The 27,300-nt window shown below is 44.8% G+C and overlaps 1 protein-coding gene across 1 annotated transcript; it reads left to right on the top strand.

Annotated features, from left to right (window-relative positions):
- The first annotated feature begins 89 nt into the window (after positions 1–89).
- On the top strand, positions 90–27,300 carry LOC118286502 (cytoplasmic dynein 1 heavy chain 1-like). Its single transcript, XM_035610983.2, has 79 exons — positions 90–144; positions 333–653; positions 2,872–2,959; positions 3,123–3,296; positions 3,404–3,659; positions 3,785–3,971; positions 4,074–4,345; positions 4,420–4,647; positions 4,784–5,419; positions 5,529–5,951; positions 6,080–6,259; positions 6,427–6,576; positions 6,702–6,848; positions 6,988–7,128; positions 7,277–7,453; positions 7,756–7,866; positions 7,995–8,114; positions 8,218–8,457; positions 8,644–8,799; positions 8,931–9,044; positions 9,147–9,257; positions 9,361–9,570; positions 9,732–9,878; positions 9,968–10,134; positions 10,298–10,471; positions 10,634–10,988; positions 11,080–11,274; positions 11,359–11,641; positions 11,760–11,860; positions 11,996–12,155; positions 12,327–12,567; positions 12,668–12,851; positions 13,000–13,212; positions 13,340–13,578; positions 13,698–13,854; positions 13,931–14,155; positions 14,253–14,483; positions 14,614–14,754; positions 14,867–15,100; positions 15,327–15,533; positions 15,669–15,790; positions 15,884–16,049; positions 16,189–16,352; positions 16,472–16,601; positions 16,679–16,812; positions 16,928–17,042; positions 17,128–17,289; positions 17,440–17,654; positions 17,774–17,978; positions 18,099–18,272; positions 18,388–18,507; positions 18,595–18,715; positions 18,976–19,171; positions 19,251–19,368; positions 19,460–19,675; positions 19,772–19,984; positions 20,150–20,277; positions 20,369–20,522; positions 20,634–20,780; positions 20,925–21,075; positions 21,216–21,469; positions 21,581–21,715; positions 21,805–21,899; positions 22,014–22,188; positions 22,325–22,400; positions 22,535–22,695; positions 22,796–22,907; positions 22,995–23,055; positions 23,139–23,262; positions 23,418–23,531; positions 23,620–23,790; positions 23,888–24,105; positions 24,217–24,320; positions 25,003–25,211; positions 25,339–25,492; positions 25,642–25,784; positions 25,886–26,054; positions 26,284–26,408; positions 26,524–27,300. Exons 1-79 carry the CDS (start codon positions 90–92, stop codon positions 26,650–26,652), a joined length of 14,031 nt encoding a protein of 4,676 aa, XP_035466876.2. The 3' UTR covers positions 26,653–27,300.

Below are 27,300 nucleotides of genomic sequence, written 5' to 3'. Positions count from 1 at the left end.
GGTCAGAAGTTGCACTGGTGACTGGCTTTGATCTCTTATGTCAAACGTAACAAGCGCTGGAGAAGGTTAGCTGTTCAGCACAAGTTGCCATGGTGATTTACCCTAGTGAGAAGAGAACCACCTTCGTAGGACGGAACACCAAAGGTTAAACCTGAATTTACCCTGATAACCGCTAATCCTGCTTCCTAGTACAGGCCTCAACAATGTACTGGAGCTCCTAACTCTCAAAATGCAACACAAAATTCAACACAATGCAATACACCCAAACAAACCCACGAACCCATCAAATCTTTGGTGTCACTAACATCTATCCAGCCCGGTTGTGTGACCAGCTACTCAACGTCTGTCTTGTTTCCTTGTTCAGTCCCGCGCCGCTGCAGGTCGTCGTCGAACGCTTCAAAGTATATCCGATGGTGGAGGGATGGTGGAAAACTCTGGCACCATGGAGGTGTCTACCATTCAGATGGTCGCAGACACCTTGGTCCTGCAAAAGCACATTTGCAAACTGGTACCACTTCTGCTGGGAGATGGCGGCGAGGCCCAGGCCTCACTGGAAGCCGCCCTAGAGGAGAAGAATGCCGTGGAGCAGATGAGGAAATTTCTGGCCGACCCCCAAATTCACACCATCCTGGTCAAAAGAAGTGCACTCAAAGGTACATGTAGCTAGCTAATATGATGTCAATACCAGCGCCTTTGTTCAGTGTTTGATAAATATGGACACAACATGCTGTAGCAGTTAAATTTGTCTCTAGCATTGGTTATAAAAAACTCACATTTAATTGTAAGGGAACGACACCACTATGGGTGGGGGAAAGAAAAACGGTTCTCTTTCCTAGCATTCATTTCGTGTCTCACTATGGGTGACGCCCCTTGTGTGCCCTCAACAGAAGCCTTTTATCACATTGCCCCAGCCTATTGGCCGGTCCTGATTTTGTGTATGTCATCGGAGGACACCAGCCCTCCCCCTATATAACGGGCTGACATAACGTCATTCACCATTCAAAAACCTCTTCTCGCTTCACAGAAGCCAAAGCCCACAACAGAACAGCCACTTCCGAGCCTAGCTTAACTGTTCACAGACACAAGCAACCAACACTGTTGCTGAACGCTTTGCTCTCAGTAGTTGTTCCAGGCATAGGGCAGCAAAGTGCACCACTGAGCATAACGAGGTGGCGTCGCCTGCGACTGCATTGGATGTGGACATGCAGAAGGTGTGTAAACGCTCTGCTGCGAAGCTCAATATCCTGGAGCCCCGTGCAGGTGGAGATAACCAGATCCTGCTATGACGGAAAGAAGTTGCCCAGGATTAAGAAGACGGGAAAGCAGCTCCTTCCCATCTATCCAGAACTCCTGAATGAGCTGGCACTGACATTGAAAGCCAAGCCATTCAGAGACAAGCACTCCATCCCTGATGGCTCTCTTCTTGACTGCGATGGGATGGAGGCACAGGACTGCGTCAGAAGCTGCAGTTGGATCCAGTGTTGGCCTCTCATCTTCAGACGCAAAACTATGGGATATCTGCATCATTACAGACCACTGTCTACACCTCCATACGATTGCAGTCCAGGCGATGGGCAGGGCAATGGGTCTGATGGTCCTACAAGAAAGTGCCAGGTGGCTGAATTTCACCAACCTCGCAGCTTGTGAGAGGATGAACCTCCTGGATACACCTCTTGTCCCACAGGGTCTCTTTGGCTCAGCAATAACCTCGATGCAAAAGAGATGCAACAAAAAATAAGATTATGCCCTAAAGCTCTGCCTATCAGGAAAGTCCAACTAGGCGCTGCTGGACTACCTCGGCAAATGTTTGCAAAGGTGGTGAAACCCCAGCCCCACGCCTGGTAACAAGATTTCCAAATTCCACAGGTCTCAGTCTGCTCCACATACTGCTCAATGGGGGGACATGCGCCAAATCCCCATAGGTGAGGAACCTCACGACCCAGGTCAGCCCAAAGGGGGAAAGCAGCAAGATATTTGACACACTGTTAATAAAGGTGGCTATTCTTGTTCCACATCAGTTCAAGGTAATCATCTATTCTCTGGCTCAGGGAGAGCCGGCTCACATTTTACAAGAAGAGATCGACGGAATAGTTCCTCATGGTCCGGACCAGGAAGGTTTTTATACCAGATATTTTCAAATCCAGAAAAAGGAGGGAGAGGCATCGAGGCTATTTTAGACCTCAGGATCCTAAACAAATATCTCAGGAAATGGAATTTCAGGATGCTGACTCACGCGTCACTCCTGCGTTTTTTGCGCCCGGGAGAAAGACACATAGTTCCATTACATTTCATTAATTTGGCAGATGCTTTTGTCTAAAGGGACTTACAATAAGTGTGTTCGAAAGAGAACTTTAGATTAGATGCATAACCCGGTTCTATGAGTAGCGTGAGTGAGTGTCTCATCAGACCGCCCTAACTGCTGTTGTAAAGCGAGGAAGAGGTGGGATGATTTTTTGAATGGTGAATGTCGGTCTGTTATATAGGGGGAGGGCTGGTGGCCTCCTGCGACATACACGATGTCAGGGCCAGCCAATAGGCTGTCAACCAATTACTTACTGGTGAAAGTGTCTAGATAATGACTAAATTTGCGGTAAACTAATTTAACATACATTCTTTCTTGATGGTCTGATTGTAATTAAATACAGGTAAATACCAAAAAATATCCGCCATGTTTTGTTAGTTATTTTCCATGGTTGTGATAGTTTTTACTTGTTAGGAGAGAATCCTTATGAACTTCAATAACTGGATATTAGACTTGAACAGCACCCATCGATCACCACTTAACGTGTCTGTACACGATACAATATAATTTCTTGAATTAGGTGTTTATTTGTTCAGATAAGACATTGATATTTATTATTCTTCACACAGAGGATGTTGGAAATGAAGCAGAGGAGGATAAGGAGTGCATCACTTATAACATCAGCACTGATATACAGTATGGGATCAAGTCCAACAGGTAAATTATACATCTAAATGAAAAATATCCTTAATTCAAGAATGACATGGCATGTGATTCCATTTCTAACAAAGAATGGTTATATGGAGAAAAGGCATGGCACTCAGCTCCCATCTCTTTTAATTCTCAACTGTAAATATGTTCAACCTTTTCTTCCCGGCAGCTTGGCTTTAATCAAGAGAACAGGAGTCATTGATGCCGACAAGCCGATATCAAACCAAGTTCGAGTTTTGACCTTGAGTGAAGATTCTCCCTATGAGACGCTCCACTCTTTCATCAGCAATGCTGTTGCACCGTTCTTCAAGTCCTATATCCGGGAGTCTGGCAAGGCAGACAGGTACATCTCAGAATGTGTCACATGTTTTTGATGGTTTCAGAACTCTGCATAGTATCTGTGAGACTTGTGGAATATTCCTCCAATACATCTCTGTCATCACCCTCTAGAGATGGAGATAAGATGGCTCCCTCCGTAGAGAAAAAGATTGCTGAGCTGGAGATGGGACTTCTCCACCTGCAGCAGAACATTGAGATCCCTGAGATCAGCCTGCTCATCCACCCCATCATCGCAAACATTGCCAAGCAGTGCTTTGTGCGTGGAGAGAAGCCCAAGGTCACTGACTTTGGCGACAAAGTGGGGGACCCAACCTTCCTTAACCATCTCCAATCTGGAGTCAACCGTTGGATCAGGGAGATCCAAAAAGTGAGAGACATTCCTGTGTTTCTGTCTTGAATTTAGTAAAATAATGCAACCGGTGTATGGAAAAATGTTTTTCTCGGATACCCACCACTGACTTAATTTGTCTCTGCCACCCACCCTTCTTTCAGGTGACAAAGCTCGATCGTGACCCTGCTTCGGGCACAGCCTTGCAGGAGATACGTTTCTGGTTGAATCTGGAAAGAGCCCTCAACAGGATCCAAGAGAAGAGAGCGAGCCCCGAGGTTCTGCTCACACTGGACATCCTCAAACATGGCAAACGTTTCCATGCTACTGTCAGCTTTGACACTGACACTGGTGAGTAACAGCCAATCAAAACCTTTAAATTTTGTAATTTATACTCCCCTTGCTTTCATAAGGTTTGAAAAATGAACATTTTTGTTGCTCTTCTTCTCACAGGTCTGACACAGGCTGTGGAGACTGTCAATGACTACAATCCTGTGATGAAGGATTTCCCTCTTAATGACCTGCTCTCTGCCTCAGAGCTCGATAAGATCCGCCAAGCTCTGATGGCCATATTCACTCAGCTGAAAAAGATAAGAAACACCAAGTACCCTATCCAGAGAGCACTGCGTCTTGTAGAGGCCATCTCCAGGGACTTGAGCTCCCAGCTCCTCAAGGTTTTAGGCACCAGGAAGCTCATGCATGTTGCCTATGCGGAATTTGAAAAGGTTATTATGCCCCCCCTACATGCTTATAAAATATTATACATCTTTTTAAATGTCCTTTAAAATGTTGTGTGCAGGTGATGGTGGCTTGCTTTGAGGTGTTCCAGACCTGGGAGGATGAGTATGAGAAACTCCAGGTGCTTCTGAGGGACATTGTGAAGAGAAAGAGAGAGGAGAACCTGAAGATGGTTTGGCGTCTCAGCTGTGCCCACAGAAAGCTTCGATCTCGACTCGACCACATGAGACGTTTCAGAAGGCAGAAAGAGCAGTTCAGGGCTGTCATCGTCCGTGTGCTAAGACCTAGGGTAAAAAAATTTTCAGTAGCCTTACTTTACCTGGAGCATGTCTTCCCATGATAAGCTTTTGAATGTTATCTTAATGTAGATTAATGTCTTTATTTACACCTGAAAAATAGTTTGTTGTTCCTGTTGTTTGCCTCAGCATGCTCCTGGAGAGACCGTTGAGTCTCGAGATATGAAGGTCGCTGGAGTTCTTTTTGATGAGGCCGATGCCAGCGCTATTGAGGAGGTCAACCTGGCACATGAGAATGTCAAACAGGTTGATTGTCTGGACGTGTCCAAGGAAGGCATAAAAGCCTGGGAAGCCACCATGAAGCGTTATGATGAGCGCATCGACCGCGTGGAGACCCGTATCACTACCCGTCTGCGTGATCAGCTAGGAACCGCCAAGGATTCCAATGAGATGTTCAGCATCTTCTCCCGCTACAATGCTCTGTTTGTGCGCCCCCACATCCGCGGTGCCATCCGGGAGTACCAGTCACAGCTCATCCAGCGTGTGAAAGACGACATTGAGTCACTGCATGACAAGTTCAAAGTGCAGTATCCTCAGAGCCAGGCCTGTAAGATGAGCCATGTCCGGGACCTGCCACCTGTGTCTGGATCCATCATCTGGGCAAAGCAGATTGACCGTCAGCTGACTGCATACATGAAGAGGGTGGAGGATGTTCTGGGAAAAGGCTGGGAGAACCATGTGGAGGGACTGAAGCTGAAGCAGGATGGAGATAGCTTCAGGGCTAAGCTCAACACTCAAGAGATATTTGATGACTGGGCTCGCAAGGTATGGAGTAGATCATACTAAATTATAAATGCTGTTCAGTAGTTAGTTTTTAGTGTCTAATCCTTCCTCAGTTTTTAAATATTTGCCACTCTTTTCTTTTATTAATCAGGTGCAGCAGCGTAACCTTGGCGTGTCTGGCCGCATCTTCACCATCGAGAGTACTCGTGCCTGTGAATGCACAGAAAACTTGCTCAAGCTTAAAGTCAACTTCCTCCCAGAGATCATCACCTTGTCCAAAGAGGTCCGCAACCTTAAGTTGCTGAGCTTCCGTGTTCCGTTGGGCATCGTCAACAAAGCCCACCAAGCTAACCAGCTGTACCCATTTGCCATCTCTTTGATCGAGAGCGTCCGCACTTACGAGCGCACTTGTGAGAAGGTGGAGGAGAGGTCTTCTATCTCCCTGCTGGTGGCTGGCCTTAAAAAAGAGGTTCAGGCTCTCGTTACTGAAGGCATCACTCTAGGCTGGGAGTCCTACAAGCTGGATCCTTATGTTCAGAGGCTAGCTGAGACAGTGTTCAACTTCCAGGAGAAGGTCAGTGTGGAGACGTTACTATTCAGTAGTATACATTCTCTATACCTCCAGACTCATTTTTGAATTTAACATCAAATGTTAAATCTTGTCAAACAAATGGATTTTGTTCTGTTGTATTTGGTTTCCAGGTGGACGACCTCTTACTGATTGAGGAGAAAATAGATCTGGAGGTTCGCTCTCTGGAGACTTGCATGTTTGAGAACAAGACCTTCTCTGACATCCTCAACCGAGTCCAGAAGGCAGTGGATGACCTCAATCTGCACTCCTATTCCAACCTGCCCATCTGGGTCAACAAGCTTGACATTGAGGTTCGTAGCTAAAACAAGCTTAAGACATGGAGTAGTTGTCATTCTCATTCAGTTTGATACTGGATGTAGTGAGTCAGAATGAAAAAAATGTTTTAACCATCATTTTTTTTCACTTATTTTCAAAAAAAAAAGTCAGCACTGACTTATTTTTTGTTATTTTTCCTTAGATTGAACGCATCCTGGGAGTGCGTTTGCAAGCTGGCCTTAAGGCCTGGACTCAGGTGCTCCGTGGCCAGGCAGAGGACAAGGCTGATGTTGACATGGACACAGAGGCTCCGCAAGTGAGCCACAAACCTGGAGGCGAGCCCAAGGTTAAGGTAAGCATTGTGACTGTTGACCTTCTATCGATTTATGTCATGTTTTAATGTTTAACAATTCATTTTAAGACCTGGGAAACATTGGACAATGCTGATCATTTTACTTCTTTTTTTTTAATCCTCAGAATGTTGTCCATGAGTTGAGGATTACGAACCATGTCATCTATCTGAATCCACCAATTGAAGACTGTCGCTACAAGCTACATCGGGAGATTTTTGCTTGGAAGATGGTCATCCTTTCCCTTCCCAGGATCCAGAGTCAGAGATACCAGGTAGAGACTATGCAACATTTCTGTGTTGTACTATCTGTCAGACTTTATTTCAAATATGATATATTGAGGGACGTATGGATCTTGCTTCGTATTGCACGTGTTTTGTTTTCATCCAAGCAAGTCTGTCCTCCCTTACCAGGTGGGGGTCTACTACGAGTTGTCTGAGGAGGAGAAGTTCTACAGAAATGCCCTGACCCGAATGCCAGATGGCCCTGCAGCCTTAGAGGAGGCCTATAGTGCAGTGGAAGACATTGTCAGAGAGGTGGAGCAGTATGTCAAGGTAAGAGCCTCGTTGGTCCAAAAGCACAAATAAAATGTGATATTATTCCTGAGCATATATATTTGTATCTAACCCTAACCCTATCATATAAATATGTATTTATATATTCCTCTTTAACCATTGGCTTGTCTTTGTTGGCCCTGTCCAGGTGTGGCTGCAGTACCAGTGCTTGTGGGACATGCAAGCAGAGAACATCTACAACCGTCTGGGGGAAGATCTCACCAAGTGGCAGGCCCTCCTGGTCCAAATCCGGCAAGAACAAGCAACATTTGACAATGCAGAGACACAGAAAGAGTTTGGATCTGTGGTCATTGACTATGGCAAGGTAATTGTAACTCACAGTTCTAGGTGTTGTATATGAAAGATATTTCTAAATAGATTTCTAATACAAACAACCCGGATGGAATCTTAAACTTTTGTGTTCTAGGCTGTAGGAAGGTTTCTTCTACATTAATCTAAATCTGAATCTAAATCTGAATTTGTGCATTATTTAAATCACAGTGTAATGTAATTTTGTATTTATATTTTGTAGTTTTTTTGGTGCTCTATCTTTTAAAATTAAATAGATTTTTGTACCACTATTATATAATCTCAGTATTACTAAATGGTATTTGTCCCTTACCACAGGTCCAGTCCAAGGTTAACTTGAAATATGACTCCTGGCACGAAGAAGTCCTGAGCAAATTTGGACAGATGCTTGGCCAGAATATGCAGGACTTCCATACCCAGATCTCCAAGGTAATTGAGAAATACTGTGTCTTCTAACCAGCTTAGTAACATTAATATCAAAGACATTGATTAAAAGGTTATTTTGTAAATATATGTATATGCATATTTTTCAATCACCTTTTTCTGTTCCCACATAGTCCCGTCAAGACCTGGAGCAACACTCTGTGGACACAGCAAGCACTTCAGATGCTGTTAACTTCATAACATATGTCCAGACCTTGAAGCGCAAGATCAAACAGTTTGAGAAAAATGTGGACGTAAGTACTCAAAACATTCAGCATCCTTTTCCTTCATTCGTTAATATGATGGCATGCAAGGCAGTTTTAAGTTCTAATCAGATTCTCCCTCCGTCACCTCCAGTTGTTCCGCAATGGGCAGCGTTTGTTGGAGAAGCAGAGATTCCAATTCTCTCCTTCTTGGCTCTACATTGACAACATCGAAGGTGAATGGGGTGCCTTCATTGACATAATGAAGCGCAAGGATACGGCTATCCAGCAGCAGGTGGCCAACCTGCAACTGAAGATTGTTCAGGAGGACAAAGCTGTGGAAAACCGCACCACTGACTTGCTCAATGACTGGGAAAAGACCAAACCAGTTGCTGTAAGAGAAATGGAGTCATCTTATTATATTTGAAATACAATTGAATACAGTGACACCTTGAAGGAATTCATGGGTTTTTGTATACTAATTTTTAAAGCCAAATAGCAGTTGAAGACTTGACTTTCAAAGAACAGAGATCATTTCATCAGATGATTTCGATGTCTAACTGATTACCTGTTCCATCAGGGTAACCTGCGTCCAGAGGAGGCTCTTCAGTCTCTGACCATATATGAAGGCAACTTTGGCCATCTGAAGGTTGAAAGGAAGAAGTGCGCCCGTGCCAAAGAGGCCCTGGAGCTCACTGATACTGGCCTCCTCAGCGGCAGTGAAGAGAGGGTGCAGGTAATTCATGCACATATTCACATAAAAGTTCAAGTCACGACTGGAAGATCAAATAATGCGTGGGTTTTAGCTCCAACTGACCAGACCAGAAAAATTACTGGGATCATTACTGTCTTTGCGGTGACTTGTAGGTTGCACTGGAGGAGCTCCATGACCTGAAGGAGGTCTGGTCTGAGCTGTCAAAGGTTTGGGAGCAAATCAACCAAATGAAAGAGCAGCCATGGGTGTCTGTACAGCCTCGCAAGGTAAAATACACAGTAATCCTTCAGATTATTGAAACTCTTTTCAAATATTTGTCAAATTATCTTGCATATAACTGTTCTAATGTCGGTGTTGTGTGTTTGTAGCTTCGTCAGAGTCTGGATGGTCTTCTGAATCAGCTGAAGAACTTCCAAGCAAGACTGAGACAGTATGCTTCATATGAGTTTGTACAGAGGCTGCTTAAAGGATACCTGAAGGTCAGCCAGCAAGTTGTTGTTTTTTTTCCACTGAGCACAGATTTTACTTGGAAAGAAAAATAATATTTTACTAAACTCTTTGCCTATTACTTTCTCTCACCAGGTCAACATGTTGGTGATCGAGCTGAAATCAGAGGCTCTCAAGGACCGTCACTGGAAGCAGCTGATGAAGCGTTTGCATGTGAACTGGGTCCTGTCTGAGCTCACCCTGGGACAGATCTGGGATGTTGATCTGCAGAGGAATGAGATGGTGGTGAAGGATGTTCTCCTGGTAGCCCAGGGAGAGATGGCTTTGGAGGAGTTCCTCAAACAGGTAATGAGGGAGAGTCCTCAAGAGATTATTCGTTTTAGTCGTAATGCTTGAAGGAGGAGAGTTTGCAGGTTTTTTTTACATACAGCTTCCAATCCAGATAATTACAAAAGGCTCATATTTTTGAAAAGTTTATTAATAATTCTGTGTTTTCTGGTTCTCAGATCCGTGAAGTGTGGAACTCGTATGAGCTTGACCTGGTGAACTATCAGAACAAGTGTCGTCTGATTAGAGGCTGGGATGACCTCTTCAACAAGGTCAAGGAACACATCAACAGCGTGTCTGCCATGAAATTGTCTCCATACTACAAGGTAAACAGTTGCGTGTTCTCTTCATTACGACAACAGTTTTACAGTTTTTCAACAAATATTAAATTTTTCTTTTCCTTTCTTTTTCCCAGGTGTTTGAGGAAGATGCCCTGAGCTGGGAGGACAAGCTGAATCGCATCATGGCTTTGTTTGATGTTTGGATTGATGTACAGCGTCGCTGGGTCTACCTGGAAGGCATATTCACAGGCAGCGCTGACATCAAACATCTGCTGCCAGTAGAAACCCAGAGATTCCAGAGGTAAATGAAGGAGCCTCATTTTAACAAACCGGAAATTATTCATGAATTCTCACAGACAGGTCAACATTTGAAGGATTTTATGATAAGAGACATGCTCAAGGAACCCCATTGGTACTTAGCTAATTTACTAAACTTTCATGCATTCTCTGTCTTTATTCCACAGTATCAGCACAGAGTTCTTGGCACTGATGAAGAAGGTGACAACGTCTCCTTTAGTAATGGATGTGCTGAACATACAGGGAGTACAGAGATCTCTGGAGCGTCTTGCTGACCTTCTGGGAAAAATCCAGAAAGCTCTTGGAGAATATTTGGAGAGAGAGAGATCCTCATTCCCCAGGTATGAAGATGACACTGAGGCAAAGCTGAAAAGGGGAATATGCTTTGTTTCAATGGTTCATATTTAAAAGTGAAATGAATGATTATGTTGAATACTTGGAATCTTTTCTCCGGATTCAGTTTTGTTGCATCATGTTTTTATTATTAATCTTTTTATTCATAGGTTCTACTTTGTGGGAGACGAGGACCTGCTCGAGATCATTGGTAACAGCAAGAATGTGTCCAAACTGCAGAAACACTTCAAAAAAATGTTTGCTGGTGTCTCGAGCATCTTGCTCAATGAGGACAACACTGTTGTGCTGGGAATCTGCTCCCGCGAGGGTGAGGAGATTGTCTACAAGACACCAGTCTCCATCACAGACCACCCAAAGATCAATGAGTGGCTGACGCTGGTGGAGAAGGAGATGAGGGTGACACTAGCAAAGCTGCTAGCAGAGTCTGTCACAGAGGTCGCGGCCTTCAACCAGGGCACAGCCGTAGACTTAAGCCAGTACATCACCTGGATTGATTGTTACCAGGTCAGCATTGAGAGCGTTCACTTAATGTTATAGACATGTAAATAAGGCGTCATGTTAGTAAAATGTCTTATCTTGTCTCCTCTTTCCACAGGCCCAGCTGGTGGTCTTGTCCGCCCAGATCGCCTGGTCCGAGAACATCGAGTCTGCATTGACCACCATCGCAGGTGGTGGGGACATGACCCCAGTGCATTGGGTGCTGTCAAATGTGGAGGCCACCCTCAATGTGTTGGCTGACACAGTGCTGATGGAGCAGCCTCCACTCCGCAGGAGGAAACTGGAACACCTGGTCAGCTGGATTTTAAAGAATATGTATTTTCAAAGAATACTTGTATGATGAAAACTCTGAAATTCATAATCTGTTCCCCCTTAGATCACAGAGCTGGTGCACCAACGTGATGTGACAAGAACTCTGATCAAGAACAAGATTGACAACCCCAAGTCCTTTGAGTGGCTCAGCCAGATGCGCTTCTACTTTGACCCCAAGCAGGCTGATGTCCTGCAACAGCTGTCCATTCAGATGGCCAATGCCAATTTGAGCTATGGCTTTGAGTACTTGGGTGTCCAGGACAAGCTTGTCCAGACCCCTCTAACAGACCGCTGCTACCTGACCATGACCCAGGCTCTGGAGGCCCGCCTTGGCGGGTCACCATTTGGTATGACACTTAAATTTGGCATATTTTCTTGCACACATTAAATAGGAGAATTCACTGGTGATATAGGGAACAGTTTTCCATTTAAAACTTGACACACTAAATTTGTCTTGTCATGTAGGTCCTGCTGGCACAGGAAAGACTGAGTCTGTCAAAGCTCTTGGTCACCAGCTTGGCCGCTTTGTCCTGGTTTTCAGCTGTGATGAGACATTTGACTTCCAGGTACATGACTGTTTTCAGATTCTTCCTTTTTAGTGTAGTTTATGACCAAGACAACAATAACACCATAAAAGATCAGCATTTGGTTCTCATGTTGGTCAATTTAACTTATCTGTTTTGTTTTGTTTTTGTTTTTAGGTCATGGGTCGTATCTTCGTGGGTCTGTGTCAGGTGGGAGCTTGGGGCTGCTTCGATGAGTTCAACCGTCTGGAGGAGAGAATGCTGTCTGCCGTCTCCCAGCAGGTCCAGTACATCCAGGTGGCCTTGAGAGAGCACAGTAACCCAAACAGCGACAGGAGTAAGTGTTACTTGAGTGGGAACTGGGATATTTAATAAGTAAGGAGAATATCCAGATTAAATTTGAACACCAATTGCCTAAATGTGGTGATGAGTGTCTTATATTTATTCACCAGAAGTATTCTACATCAGAACTGCAGTGTTAATAAGGTGTCATCTGCCTCCTTCTCAGGTGTTCCCGTCACCACAGAGCTCCTGAACAAGCAGGTGAAGGTGAGCCCAGACATGGCCATCTTCATCACCATGAACCCTGGCTATGCTGGCCGTTCCAACCTGCCTGACAATCTGAAGAAGCTGTTCCGCAGCTTGGCAATGACCAAGCCTGACCGCCAACTCATTGCCCAGGTCATGCTCTACTCTCAAGGTTTCCGCACAGCTGAGATCCTGGCTAAAAAGATTGTGCCCTTCTTCAAGTATGTACAATATTTTTCTAAGAAAGGTTGAAATGGTTTTCGGTGTAATAGGGGTCTAGGGGTATTTCTTCTCTGAATTAACACCTTGCCTTTATATCAGACTATGCGACGAGCAGCTGTCTTCTCAGGGTCACTACGATTTTGGCCTTCGAGCTCTGAAGAGCGTGCTGATAAGCGCTGGCAATGTCAAACGTGAGCGCATCCAGAGGATCAAAAGGGAGAAACTTGAGCGTGGAGAGGTCGTTGACGAAAATGACATAGCTGAGAACCTTCCAGAACAGGAGGTATAAAAAGACATATGTCGTAGGACTTGGAATTGAAGTTTCTGTTTTTTTTAATAATCAAATCTTTACACCTGACATTTTTCAACAATCCTGCTAGGAATATGAGAAGCTTAAATGGTTCACTTGGTTGGTGTCCCATTTATTTTAGATCCTGATCCAGAGTGTGTGCGAGACTATGGTTCCCAAACTGGTGGCAGAGGACATCCCTCTGCTTTTCAGCCTGCTGTCTGATGTCTTCCCTGGAGTCCAGTATATGCGAGGAGAGATGACTGCACTGAGGGAGGAGCTGAAGAAGGTCTGCGCAGAGATGTATCTCACCTATGGAGATGGTGACGATGTGGGAAGCATGTGGGTGGAGAAGGTATGCAGCTAAATGTTCTTCTAAGAGCCTTCCGCCTCTAGGAAGGTTGTCTTTAGGTTGTGGATAAAATCCAATTCTGACAAAAGTGACTTTTAATTTTCTGACACTGTCATTCAACCTCTTCCAGGTGCTCCAGTTGTATCAGATCACACAGATCAATCATGGCCTGATGATGGTGGGACCTTCAGGTAGTGGAAAGACCATGGCATGGAGGATGCTGCTCAAGGCCCTGGAGAGGCTGGAAGGTATTGAGGGTGTGGCCCACATCATCGACCCCAAGGCCATCAGCAAGGATCTGCTGTATGGGACCCTGGACCCCAACACGCGTGAATGGACCGACGGCTTGTTCACACACATCCTCAGGAAGTGAGTTTGTTAACATTTCATGATTAAAAGCGTGAATCTACTTGACTAATCTTGATCTTGCAATATAGAACCTTTTTTGGAAAATTAGTCTTTTAAGATGATTTTCCTGTCAATTTCAGGATAATTGACAATGTTCGAGGTGAAATGCAGAAGCGCCAGTGGATCATCTTTGATGGTGATGTTGACCCAGAGTGGGTTGAAAATCTCAACTCAGTCCTGGATGACAACAAGCTGCTCACCCTGCCCAATGGAGAGCGTCTCAGCCTGCCACCAAATGTAAAAGCACAGATGCCTCATTTTTAATCCGGTGTGGTGGGACCATGTTTGTTATTTACCCCAAGTTTCTCCACAGGTACGTGTGATGTTTGAAGTACAGGACCTGAAGTACGCCACCCTGGCCACTGTGTCCCGTTGTGGTATGGTCTGGTTCAGTGAGGATGTCCTCAGTACTGACATGATCTTCAACAACTTCCTGGCTCGCATTCGCAGTATCCCATTGGATGAGGGAGAGGATGAAGCTCAGCGTAAGAGGAAGGGCACAGAGGTCGTGGAGGAGACTGCATCACCAATGCTGCAGGTAAAATGAAGAAATAACTAGAATAAACTATATTAAAAACACAAGACCGTTCAAAAATGTCCTCTTCACCAATGTCCTGCTGTGTGTTTTACACTAGATCCAGCGTGATGTTGCAGCTATCCTGCAGCCTTACTTCACCTCCACAGGCCTGGTGACCAAGGCCTTAGAGCATGCCTCTAAGATGGAGCACATCATGGACTTCACTCGCCTGCGCTGCATTGGTTCCCTGTTCTCTATGATGCACCAGGCCTGTCGTAATGTGGCTCTCTACAACAACAACCACCCTGACTTCCCCATGCCCATTGATCAGCTGGAGCGATACATGCAGGTAAGATTCTGTGTTCTGCTCTGTGTACTTTAAACAAGCATAGATGTCTCATAAGTCATACCTTACACCACCTTTTAACTGTTTACATTCTCTTACAACTGATACATTTTGTGGCATTATCTTTTTACAGAGGTATTTAATCTATGCCGTGCTGTGGTCCTTCTCTGGTGACGGACGGCTGAAGATGAGGGCTGAGCTTGGAGAATACATTCGTCGCATCACCACTGTGCCCCTCCCCTCTGCTCCCAGTGTCCCTATCATTGACTACGAGGTAAAGCCTCTGTCTGTTTAACAACTAGTGATTATTCTGAGTACAGAGAATGTTTGCTCCTCTGCACCTGAAAGTCACAGAGGCAAACTTAACGTATTTCCTGTACACTCAGGTGTGCATCTCAGGTGAATGGCAGTCCTGGCAGGGCAAGGTACCCCAGATTGAGGTAGAGACCCACAAGGTGGCATGCCCTGATGTCGTGGTTCCCACCCTGGACACTGTTCGCCATGAGGCTTTGCTTTACACATGGCTGGCAGAGCACAAACCACTGGTGCTGTGTGGACCTCCCGGCTCTGGAAAGACTATGACCCTGTTCAGTGCCCTAAGGGCCTTGCCTGATATGGAGGTAAGAGACTGGACCAAAGAGTTAACAATAGGAGTTAGATTGATTATAAATCTTTAAAATTAGTTCTTGAAACTGATTTTTTATTCTTTTTTTTTTATCCACATTAGAGAAATTTAGAATGTATTATCCCATTACTCAGACAATAAATAATAAACTGAGTAAAACTGATGTGAAATTATATTTTGTAGTAAGATTTGTATTTGACAAATGTCCTACTCTCCATCAGGTTGTCGGTCTGAACTTCTCCAGCGCCACCACCCCAGAGCTGCTGCTTAAGACCTTTGACCACTACTGTGAGTACCGCCGTACCCCCAACGGTGTGGTCCTTGCCCCCGTCCAACTGGGCAAGTGGCTGGTGTTGTTCTGTGACGAGATCAATCTGCCAGACATGGACAAATATGGCACACAGAGAGTCATCTCTTTCCTCAGACAGGTATGATTCGTTATTTGCAAATGGTCACATACAGTATCTGTAGGATCACTGCAAAAAATTAGTTTCCAAGTAGTTTAAATGTTTGGATGTTTGCCGCTTGTATGTTAAAGGGTTCCTTGTTCTGTTTCTTTGCAGATGGTGGAACACGGAGGTTTCTATCGCACCTCAGACCAGACGTGGGTCAAACTAGAAAGGATCCAGTTTGTTGGTGCCTGTAATCCTCCCACTGACCCTGGCAGAAAGCCTCTTACACACAGGTGTAGTAATCAGATATGTTGATGTTATTTCATTTGCAAAACTCTTAAAATGACACTTATATATGAGAAGTCCTGACATGTTGTTCTTTCTAGGTTTCTGCGTCATGTTCCTGTTGTCTATGTGAACTATCCCGGCCCAGCCTCTCTCACACAGATTTATGGAACCTTCAACCGCGCCATGCTGCGCCTCATTCCCTCTCTACGTACTTATGCTGAGCCTCTTACTGCTGCTATGGTCGAGTTCTACACCATGTCTCAGGTAAAGGAGATGGCAGTATAACTGAAAACATCAAGTCTACTAAATACTGTCACAGATGAAAAGAGTACAAACTAATGGAGTATGTTTTTATTGGTAACTTTTCATTGTCTTATAAAATTTCCTTTCTTTAACCCCTCAGGAGCGGTTCACTCAGGACACCCAACCTCACTACATTTACTCTCCCAGAGAGATGACTTGTTGGGTAAGGGGTATATTTGAGGCCCTGCGACCACTTGAAAATCTGCCTGTTGAGGGGCTCATCCGTATCTGGGCCCATGAGGCCCTCCGCCTCTTCCAAGACAGGTGAGTATTGGTTACTGAGAGATTAAGCTCTATTATTCACAGTGTAGACATGTGAAGCCTAATTACATTGAAGAATGATCAAATGTAGTGACTGTGTTGTTGGTCTTGCACTTTTCCAGGCTTGTTGGTGATGAAGAAAGAAGGTGGACAGATGAAAATGTCGACATGGTTGCTCTCAAACACTTCCCCAACATTGATAAGGAGAAGGCCCTTAACAGGCCTATCCTCTACAGCAACTGGCTCTCCAAGGTAAATTAGGGCTATGTTGATTATACTTTGATTTCTGCTAATTTTGGTTAATCTGAGACTCTGGTATGTGGTTGCAGGACTACATCCCAGTGGAACAGGAGGAGCTAAGGGACTATGTAAAGGCCCGTCTGAAGGTCTTCTATGAAGAGGAGTTGGATGTACCTCTGGTGCTCTTCAATGAGGTGCTGGACCACGTCCTCAGGATTGACCGGTGAGTGAATGCCTCTGAGATTTTGTAGCTCAGTGCTGCTCATTGACTTCTCAGAATTAAAAATTTGGTATATTTGTTTTGTGAGCAAGTTTTCAAAGGGTATGTGCCTCTCTAGAATCTTCCGCCAGCCTCAGGGCCATCTCCTGTTGATCGGTGTGAGTGGAGCAGGAAAGACCACTCTGTCTCGCTTCGTAGCCTGGATGAACGGACTCAGTGTCTACCAGATCAAGGTTGGTGAAATCTGTGTAAAGCCATTTGAAGTCATACTTGTTCAGTTATCTTTAAGTATTTATTGATGTGTGCGTGTGTTTTCAGGTACACAGGAAATACACTGGAGAGGACTTTGACGAGGACCTGCGCACAGTGCTGCGTCGTTCTGGCTGCAAGAACGAGAAGATCGCCTTTATCATGGATGAGTCCAATGTGCTGGATTCTGGATTCCTTGAGAGAATGAACACACTGCTGGCCAACGGAGAGGTAACCGACATTGCAGTCTGATGTAAAGCACCACTCGTCACACCTTTGTGGCCTTCTGTACTCATTGGGTAGTTTTCCAAGATGAGTTTAGCTTGTGTGTGCTTACTTTTCAGGTCCTTGATATTTCTTAATATTACCTGTTGTTTGTAGGTTCCTGGCCTGTTTGAAGGAGATGAGTACGCCACCCTGATGACTCAGTGTAAGGAGGGAGCCCAGAAAGAGGGCCTGATGCTTGACACACATGAAGAGCTGTACAAGTGGTTCACCAGTCAGGTCATAAGAAACCTCCATGTGGTTTTCACCATGAACCCCTCATCAGAGGGCCTGAAGGACAGGGCTGCCACATCTCCTGCCCTCTTCAACAGGTACGCAGATGGTATTAATGTATTACATCAGAGAAGCCAGCAAAATGCAGGGATTTGTTTATGTGTTGGATAAAAACTCTTTTTCTCTTATACGTCTCTTTTTTTTTTTTTTATGTCAGGTGTGTGCTGAACTGGTTTGGAGACTGGTCCACAGAGGCCCTTTATCAGGTGGGTAAGGAGTTCACATGCAAGATGGATCTGGAGAAACCAAACTACAAGGTGCCAGACTACATGCACATTGTATATGACAAGCTGCCGCAGCCACCATCTCATCGTGAGGCTATCGTCAATGGCTGTGTGTTTGTACACCAGACACTTCACCAGGTAAGGATATTTGCAGTGGTTGTGATTAATGCATTATTAAAAAAATGTGTGTCCGCTTTTCTACTTTTGCTTATGCATACTTCATATACGCACTTTATACTTGTTACAAACTCTTTACAGGCCAACAACCGTCTGGCCAAGCGCGGTGGTCATACCATGGCCATCACTCCTCGCCACTACCTGGACTTCATCAACCAGTATGCAAACCTGTTTAATGAGAAACGCGGTGAGTTAGAGGAGCAGCAGATGCACCTCAATGTTGGTCTCCGCAAGATCAAGGAGACTGTTGATCAGGTAAAATAACTCTTACTCTCTTCTGATGTTTGGAGCTAATCCTCACAAACCAGAAAGGTGTAACTGTTAGTACCTGCTCTTGTCCAACTCTCTTATTATATGACCGATCATTAAGGTGGAGGAGCTTCGCTGTGACTTGAGAATTAAGAGCCAAGAGTTGGAGGCAAAGAATGCTGCTGCCAATGACAAGCTGAAGAAGATGGTCAAAGACCAGCAGGAGGCTGAGAAGAAAAAGGTATTCAGGAGGGGAGGGGGGAAACGTAGTTTGTTGGTATTGGGCATTATAATGGTTTAACATCATACATGACTGTTGTGACTCCAGTTGATGAGCCAGGAGATCCAGGAATCTGTGTACAAGCAGCAGGAGGTGATCAAGGACAAACAGCTGAGAGTCCAGGAAGACCTGGAACAGGTGGAACCTGCTGTTATTGAGTCTCAGAATGGTATAGTGGTTTGTCTACTCATATCTGTCTTATGTGTTTAATTGAGATGTTTTTAACAACTACACTAAATTTAATTATGGTTAAATCTGAAGATAAATTATCAGTCTTTGTTGTCCAATGATAATAACGCCTCTATATTCCTTTTCTTTTGTAGTTTTGCCCTTTTCATTTTAACGTTGTCTCACAGTCACATTTTGTTCAAGGGATCACTGCCCGTTCCTTGATCATAATCGCCCTCCTTGTTCACCTGATGTTAATAGCTGTTAAGTCCATTAAGAAGCAGCACCTGGTGGAGGTGCGTTCCATGGCCAATCCACCCGCAGCCGTGAAGCTGGCCCTGGAGTCCATCTGCTTGCTCCTGGGAGAGAGCACGACTGACTGGAAGCAGATCCGATCCATCACCATGAGGGAGAACTTCATCCCCACCATTGTTAACTTCTCTGCCGAGGAGATCAGGTGAAAAGAGAGAAACAAAGATAGACTGTAAAAAATGCTGCTGTATTTTAAGGTCTTTGACGTTTTTTTCTTTATCCAGTGACTCCATCCGTGACAAGATGAAGAAGAACTATCTCTCCAACCCTGGCTACAACTACGACCAAGTCAACAGGGCTTCTCTGGCCTGTGGGCCCATGGTGAAATGGGCGATTGCTCAAGTAAGAAACCAAGAATATGAAAATGACGATGTCAAGAGAGTAAAAGGAGTGTTCCTTTTTAATGTATAGCATATTCTTTCACTCCCCAAAGCTCAATTATGCTGACATGCTGAAGCGTGTGGAGCCTCTACGTAACGAACTGCAGAAGCTTGAGGACGATGCCACGGACAACAAGACGAGGGCTGAGGAGGTTGAGCAGATGATCAGAGACCTGGAGGCTAGCATTGCTCGCTACAAGGAAGAGTATGCTGTCCTCATCGCAGAGGCCCAGGCCATTAAGGCCGACTTGGCTACAGTTGAGGCAAAGGTAACTGATCGTCAAATAAATGTTCTGCCTGTTTTATTCCACTTCAAACTGAAGTATTTTGCAGCATTTCCTTGAACTCTTGCTTTCATCTCTCAGGTGAATCGTAGCACAGCCCTGCTGAAGAGTCTGTCAGCTGAAAGGGAACGCTGGGAGAAGACCAGTGAGACCTTCAAGAACCAGATGTCCACCATCGCTGGAGACTGTTTGCTCTCTGCAGCATTCATTACCTATGCTGGATACTTTGAACAACAGATGAGACAGAACCTGTTCACTACTTGGTCTCACCACCTGCAGCAGGCAAACATCCAGGTACGTGAAGCTCTGGTATTTCCATTTGATTGTTTTCTTCAGCAGTCTGTCAAATCACATATCAGGTGATCAACCACGGATTCTTAGTAGTTTTTTGTTTTTTTTGCATATCCCTTTATCTGATGTTGGCTTCCTAACTTCAGTTGGCCTAAATTTCTCCCTCAGTTCCGTACGGATATTGCCAGAACTGAGTACCTGTCCAATGCTGACGAAAGGCTGCGTTGGCAAGCCAACTCCCTCCCAGCTGATGACCTTTGTACTGAGAATGCCATCATGCTCAAGCGCTTCAACAGGTCAGTATCTTTATTTTCTAGCATTTTAATGTTTCCTTGTGGATTTCTGATCACTAAGTGTCTGATTATTTTTTACCGCTGCCCTTTCTAGGTACCCACTCATTATTGACCCATCAGGCCAAGCCACAGAGTTCATAATGAATGAGTACAAAGAACGCAAGATCACCAGAACCAGTTTCCTGGATGACGCCTTCAGAAAGAACCTGGAAAGTGCCTTGCGTTTTGGAAACCCACTGCTGGTCCAGGTAAGAGCCATTATTTCACACTGCCAACATTTATTGTGAACATGCTGTTTGATCACTGCCCTTGCATTATATACGGATTTGTTTATTCTAACTTTTTTGGGGGCCCTTCAGGATGTGGAAAGTTACGACCCTATCCTAAACCCAGTGCTGAACAGAGAAGTCCGAAGGACTGGAGGACGTGTCCTCATCACCCTCGGAGACCAGGACATTGATCTGTCACCTTCCTTTGTTATCTTCCTCTCCACAAGAGACCCAACTGTGAGGATTCATATGTAGCTAATATAAGATCATTAGACACTGTTACATAATTTAAATAGGTATGAGTCTTTTAACAAAATCTAGTCCAGTCATAGAGTAGAATAGAGCATTTCCTTCTTTAAATGGTATCTTTTGTGTACGCAGGTCGAGTTCCCACCAGACTTGTGTTCTCGTGTGACATTTGTCAACTTCACGGTAACGCGCAGCAGCCTGCAGAGCCAGTGTCTCAACGAGGTCCTAAAGGCTGAGAGGCCTGACGTGGATGAGAAACGCTCTGACCTCCTCAAACTGCAAGGTGAGCGGCACCAAAGGGCAGAAACTAACACATTTACGGGGCCTAGCTGGGGATGTTGATGATGAACATGATTCAGTCTTGAGTCTCAGCGGTAAAAGATTGTACTAAAAAGAAATCCCATCAATGACTCTTCTCTTTAGGCGAGTTCCAGCTTCGCCTACGTCAGCTGGAGAAATCCCTGCTGCAGGCCCTCAATGAGGTCAAGGGTCGTATCCTTGATGACGACACCATTATCACCACCCTGGAGAACTTGAAGAAGGAGGCAGCCGAGGTGACCAGAAAGGTGGAGGAGACTGATATCGTCATGGCGGAGGTGGAGGCTGTGTCACAGCAGTATCTGTCTCTGTCCTCTGCCTGCAGCAGCATCTACTTTACCATGGAGTCTCTCAACCAGGTCTTTATTCATCTTACTTGCTTTGTCGCTCAATTACTGCGATGCCTCAGTAACATTTATCTGCAAACACATTTCCATGCCAATCTAACTTTTTCCCCCATCTTGTTCCAGATGCACTTCCTGTACCAGTACTCTCTTCACTTTTTCCTGGACACCTTCCACACGGTGCTGTATGAGAACCCCAACCTCAAGGGCATAAGTGATCATTCACAGAGACTCGCTGTCGTCACCAAGGACCTCTTCCAGGTTTGAACCACACGTTTTGAAAAAAAGAGGCTAATCTTCTTTGTTGTTATGAATGAAAAAGACTTAGATTTGTCTTTTCTTGAATGTAGGTGGCATTCAACAGGGTAGCCAGAGGTATGCTGCACCAGGACCACATTACTTTTGCCATGCTGCTGGCTAAGATCAGTCTGAAGGGCATGCCCAGGTGAGACTATATTACACCAAAACTAATGCAAAAGCTGTAATTTCACATAAAACAGTGTTGGCAGTTAACATCCACAAGCTCAAATCTGATCCATTGACGTCCTTGTCTTTCCAGTGAGCCCTCATATGATGTGGAGTTCCAGCACTATCTGCGGGGAAAGGAGATTGTTCTGACCGGCATGTCATTGCCCAAGGTGAAGGGTCTGACCACTGACCAGTGTGAGGCCATGGTCCGCCTCAGCCGCCTTCCAGCATTCAAAGACTTGGTGTCCAAAGTTGAGGCTGATGATGTGAGTATCGACAGATGCTGTTGGTCCGTTTGCACAAAATTTCAGCACACTGATACTCTGACAGTACCTGTTAATAAACTACACTCTTCATCTGAACTGCATCAGTGTTCATTATCACATTGTTTTGATTCTTCAGCAATTCTTCATGTGGATAGAGAGCAACACTCCCGACTTGGCTGTTCCTTATCTGTGGTCAGAGGAGAAGCAGTCCAGTGAGTTTATACTTTACTGTAAATGATGCAGAATGATTATTTATGCCAGGCATTTATAGAATTTAATATTTTTGAGAATACATAAACTTCTGTGCTTTGACGTGTCTATTTTGCTTTTGCCACTTCCTGCTCAGCTCCCATTGGCCAGGCAGTGCATCAGCTGTTGCTGATTCAGGCATTCCGTCCCGACCGTTTGTTGGCCATGTCGCACATTTTTGTCTCAAAGGTGCTGGGAGAGACCTTCATGAACATCATTGAGCAGCCTCTTGACCTGGCTAATATCGTCGACAGCGAGGTAACGTCAGATATTTCTGTAATCATGTTCAGTCCACAGTTTAGTCTTTGCTGTTAAGGCTGTTGAATGTTTTGCTGACTAGCACTTCTTGTGTCTGTAGGTGAAGCCCAGCACCCCAGTGTTGATGTGCTCTGTACCAGGTTATGATGCCAGCGGCCTCGTCAGAGATCTGGCTGCTGAGGAGAACAAACAAATCACATCCATCTCTATTGGTAAGGAAGAAATCAGCTCAGATTTTCTTGTTACCTAAGCCAAAAGCTCAAGTGTGGATCTAAATTGTTTTGTTTCAACGTCCACAGGTTCAGCTGAGGGCTTCAATAAGGCTGACAGAGATATCAACACTGCTGTCAAGTCTGGCAGGTGAGTTATGGTGATTATGTGTTTTTGTGAGAATGTACACTTAGTTTTGTTGTACTTCTATTCTGACTGTTTCCATCCTGCAGGTGGGTGATGTTGGAGAACGTCCATCTTGCCCCCGGGTGGCTGATGCAACTGGAGAAGAAGCTCCACTCTATGCAGCCTCATGCCAGCTTCAGGCTTTTCCTGACTATGGAGATCAACCCCAAGGTAAAGCACATTACTCCTAAAATGATCTCCATTTTATAATCTTGGCATTGACGAATGAATTGACAGCACAGCTATGAATCAGTTCTCACAACTAGTCCCAAACTCGCTGTTCATTTTACACACTTCAAATTCTCACTTCTGTGTTTTCTTGCCAGGTGCCAGTGAATCTGCTTCGTGCCGGTCGGATCTTTGTGTTTGAGCCTCCTCCTGGTGTCAAGGCCAACATGCTCCGGACCTTTAGCAGCATTCCTGTGGCTCGCATGTGCAAGGTGACTTGAAATGAGTTCAGTCATCAACCACCTGCATGTTTCCTCCACATTTGTTATCTGAATAACTTTTTCCTCATGTTTTCTACAGGCTCCCAACGAGCGTGCTCGTCTCTACTTCCTGCTGGCTTGGTTCCATGCAGTCATTCAGGAGCGTCTGCGCTATGCACCACTCGGATGGTCCAAGAAATACGAGTTTGGAGAGTCCGACCTCCGCTCTTCCTGTGACACCGTTGACACCTGGCTGGACGACACTGCTAAGGTTGCAGATCTACTTGATTTGACACATACATTTCTGAGGTATCAGTTTTGACCATTTGCTTAAAAATATGAACTTATCACGCTTTACCTTTTCACAGGGTCGTCAGAACATTGCACCAGACAAGATCCCCTGGGCAGCTCTGAAAACCCTGATGGCCCAGTCCATCTATGGCGGCCGCATCGACAACGAGTTTGATCAGCGTCTGCTCATCACCTTCCTGGACCGCATTTTCACAAAGGGAAGCTTCGACAGCGAGTTCAAACTGGCTCTCAAGGTTGACGGACACGAGGACATCAAGATGCCTGATGGCATTCGGTCAGTGGTGTCCGGCTTTTACCTCTTTTTTACTATTCCACCACTCCTACAGTGAAAGACTGTGCTACTGATGAACTCAACCAGTAAAGTTTGCTTCTGATTTTGTTTCAGACGGGAGGAGTTCATACACTGGGTAGAGATGCTTCCTGACACTCAGACTCCATCTTGGCTTGGGTTGCCTAGCAACGCTGAGAAGGTCCTGCTCACCACTCAGGGTATGCTGCAACGAGTCATCTTCCTAAACTGTACTCTGGAGTTTTGTCACAGCAAATGGAGCACAACACCCCCTTACTCTTCTGACTCTATCTGTTCAGATATTGTGTATTCATAGGACAGATTCATCTCTAACAACCTCTCTCTGTTCTAGTGTCCTAACTCTTTCTTTCACAGGGTGTCCAAGTGCAAGGCAGTGATCAAGACCTCATATATTTGCATCTGCTTTGGGCAGAGTGTGTGGTGGCAAAGAAAATGTTAAGGATACTTCTTCTGCTAATCTCTCATCGGTTAACTTCAACAGTTAACTTCAAATGGTTTCACAAGTAGCTTCTAGTTGTGTATCAGAGTCCTACAGTGTAGCTGTGTAGTTGTAGACTAGCTGTAGTTCAGAGCCATCACATTTTAGGACATTTTATGCTTTTGGGATTTATGGGTCTAATGGAAATGCTGCCTTAATCCTTGTATCTATTGTCTTACCCAGTGTAGTCCTAATTTGTTTGTTTGGCACAATTTCCTTTCTGTTAAAACAAAGTCTTTTATTGAAGCATCCTTGAGGTAAGCTACTTGTTTCCTTGTTCCGCAATTAATTTTTTCTCCTACCCACCTGCCACCATGGCCTTGTTTTCCACCTCTCCTCCACCTCCCTCCCTGCTCACTCGCTCCCTCTGCCGGGCTGCGCAGGCATTGACATGATGGGTAAGATGCTGAAAATGCAGACGTTGGAGGATGAGGATGACCTTGCCTATGAGACGGAGCAGAAGGAGCGCACTACATCCGCGTCTGACGCCCAGCCGGCCTGGATGAGGACCCTCCACGGCACTGCCTGCAACTGGCTGCAGCTCATGCCGCAAACTGTCAATCCACTCAAACGCACAGTAGAGAACATAAAGGTAAAGGCAGATTTTTCTGCGATATTTTCCTTTGCTTGATTCTTACCTGTATATGTACTTGCTATTGTGTAACTGATGCTTCTGCATTTGATTTAATATCTTCTTCATCCAAACACACAACCACCAGGACCCACTGTTCAGGTTCTTTGAGCGCGAGGTGAAGATGGGCGGCAAGATGCTGCAGGAGGTCCGTCAGGATCTGTCCGATGTGGTCCATGTGTGTGAGGGCAAGAAGAAGCAGACAAACGACCTGCGCACACTCATCAGCGACCTTGTTAAAGGTAAACTTTTACATTTTCACTCAGATTTTGCATAAGTTTGTCTCACTTGTGTCCGTTATGTGTCTTGACCAGGTAGCTGTCACTAAACAGGTTATTCTTTGAGTGAATAACGACTACTACTATTTGTAATCATCTGTCTGACCCTATAGGCATCCTACCTCGCAGCTGGTGTCGATACACAGTCCCCACCTCCATGACTGTGATCCAGTGGGTTGCAGACTTCAGCGAGAGAATCAAACAGCTGCAGCAAATCTCCCAGGGAGCTGCCAGTGGGGGTGCTAAGGAACTAAAGGTAGTTTGGTCCACTGTTTACTTAAAGTTTTGAAAAACTGTGTTAAATAGTATGATGGATGGATTACTGATATTTTCTCCTTTCTGTCTCTGCTTCATCAGAACATCCACGTGTGCCTCGGCAGCCTGTTCGTACCAGAGGCTTACATCACTGCAACCCGCCAGTATGTGGCTCAGGCAAACAGCTGGTCTCTGGAAGAGCTGTGTCTGGAGGTCAGTGTCACCACTGCCCTGGGCACCGCACTGGACGCCTGCAGCTTTGGCATCAAAGGTCAGAAAATTTGGATTTCACACTGCTATTAAAATAAGTCGGCAAATTGTCCTTTGTAAATACATTTAAAAACTACAGAAAGGAAAACTCCACTAATACGAGAGTGTGGCAGGTACTTGACAACTTAAAAATCTGATGTCACTAAAAGATAACTGAATTCTTATATATTGGAATGTATTGTCAAATTTAGTTTCAGTGTGATGTGGAACTTGCTCACTGTTTCTCTCAGGTCTGAAATTGCAGGGAGCTACCTGTGCCAACAACAAGCTCTCTCTGTCCACCTCCATCTCCACTGAGCTGCCTCTCACTCAGCTCCGCTGGACCAAGCAAAGCAATGCTGAGAAGAGACACATGGTATGAATACAAATACGCAACTACACATCCTTCTATGTAATAATATATTACGTCTAAATGATAAAGAAAAACATTACATTTGGTTTTTTTTCTTTTCTTCTTCTTCTCACCTCAGGTGACTCTGCCCGTTTACCTGAACTTCACCAGGTCTGAACTCATCTTCACTGTGGACTTTGACATCGCTACCAAGGAAGATCCACATAGCTTCTATGAGCGTGGAGTTGCTATCCTGTGCACAGAGTAAATGGAAAAAGTTGTTCCTTAAGACCAGAGAGTCTTGATTATTAAACCACAATTATTTTCTTACATTCATTACCTATTAATTACCTATTAACCAATATATTTATATAAGTAGTGTGTGTGTGTGGGTGTGTGTGTGTGTAATAATTGCCCTCTGTGCTTTTGTGAAGAACCTGTATGTTTTTAGATTGAATAAAGGAAGGTGGAGGGAAGATGAACTCCAATGACGACTTCAGTGTGACCTTTTAGAGTAAATGTTTGATTTGAAGTCAGTATCATACATTACACGATAACTACTTTATCTACTCACTTACTTCATCTGACACTTTGGCGATGGCCTGTCCAGATGGCCAGCCTGCCCCTGACTTAAACTGTCCCATTCTTACAGAATTGTACCCCTCACAAAAGCCCAATCTATCTTTACTAATGTTCAAATCCTTTTTTTAACAGAGCCGTAGCTAGCTCCGACAATTTAAAATTTGTAATTCATTAACCGTTTAGAGAATGTAATGTAATTGTTTTATAGTCGGATCACATTTTTGTTCTTGTGTTTTAGAACCACATTCAAACTTTGTCTCTTCCCTGTATACAAATGGACACAAATTTAACACGAATTAACCAGGATATCAATAAAATCGTACTTTTCACATTA

Source organism: Scophthalmus maximus, chromosome 15 (genome assembly GCF_022379125.1).
Source record: "Scophthalmus maximus strain ysfricsl-2021 chromosome 15, ASM2237912v1, whole genome shotgun sequence".
NCBI lineage: Eukaryota > Metazoa > Chordata > Actinopteri > Pleuronectiformes > Scophthalmidae > Scophthalmus > Scophthalmus maximus.
This window is presented reverse-complemented; position numbering and strand designations above follow the sequence as displayed.

Coding starts and splice junctions, on each gene's coding strand:
- LOC118286502 (XM_035610983.2), top strand. CDS start 90: ATGGTGATTTACCCTAGTGAGAAGAGAACCACCTTCGTAGGACGGAAC. Junction 16,353..16,471: donor CTCCGCCTCTTCCAAGACAG/GTGAGTATTGGT, acceptor GCACTTTTCCAG/GCTTGTTGGTGATGAAGAAA. Junction 21,470..21,580: donor CCATGGAGTCTCTCAACCAG/GTCTTTATTCAT, acceptor ATCTTGTTCCAG/ATGCACTTCCTGTACCAGTA.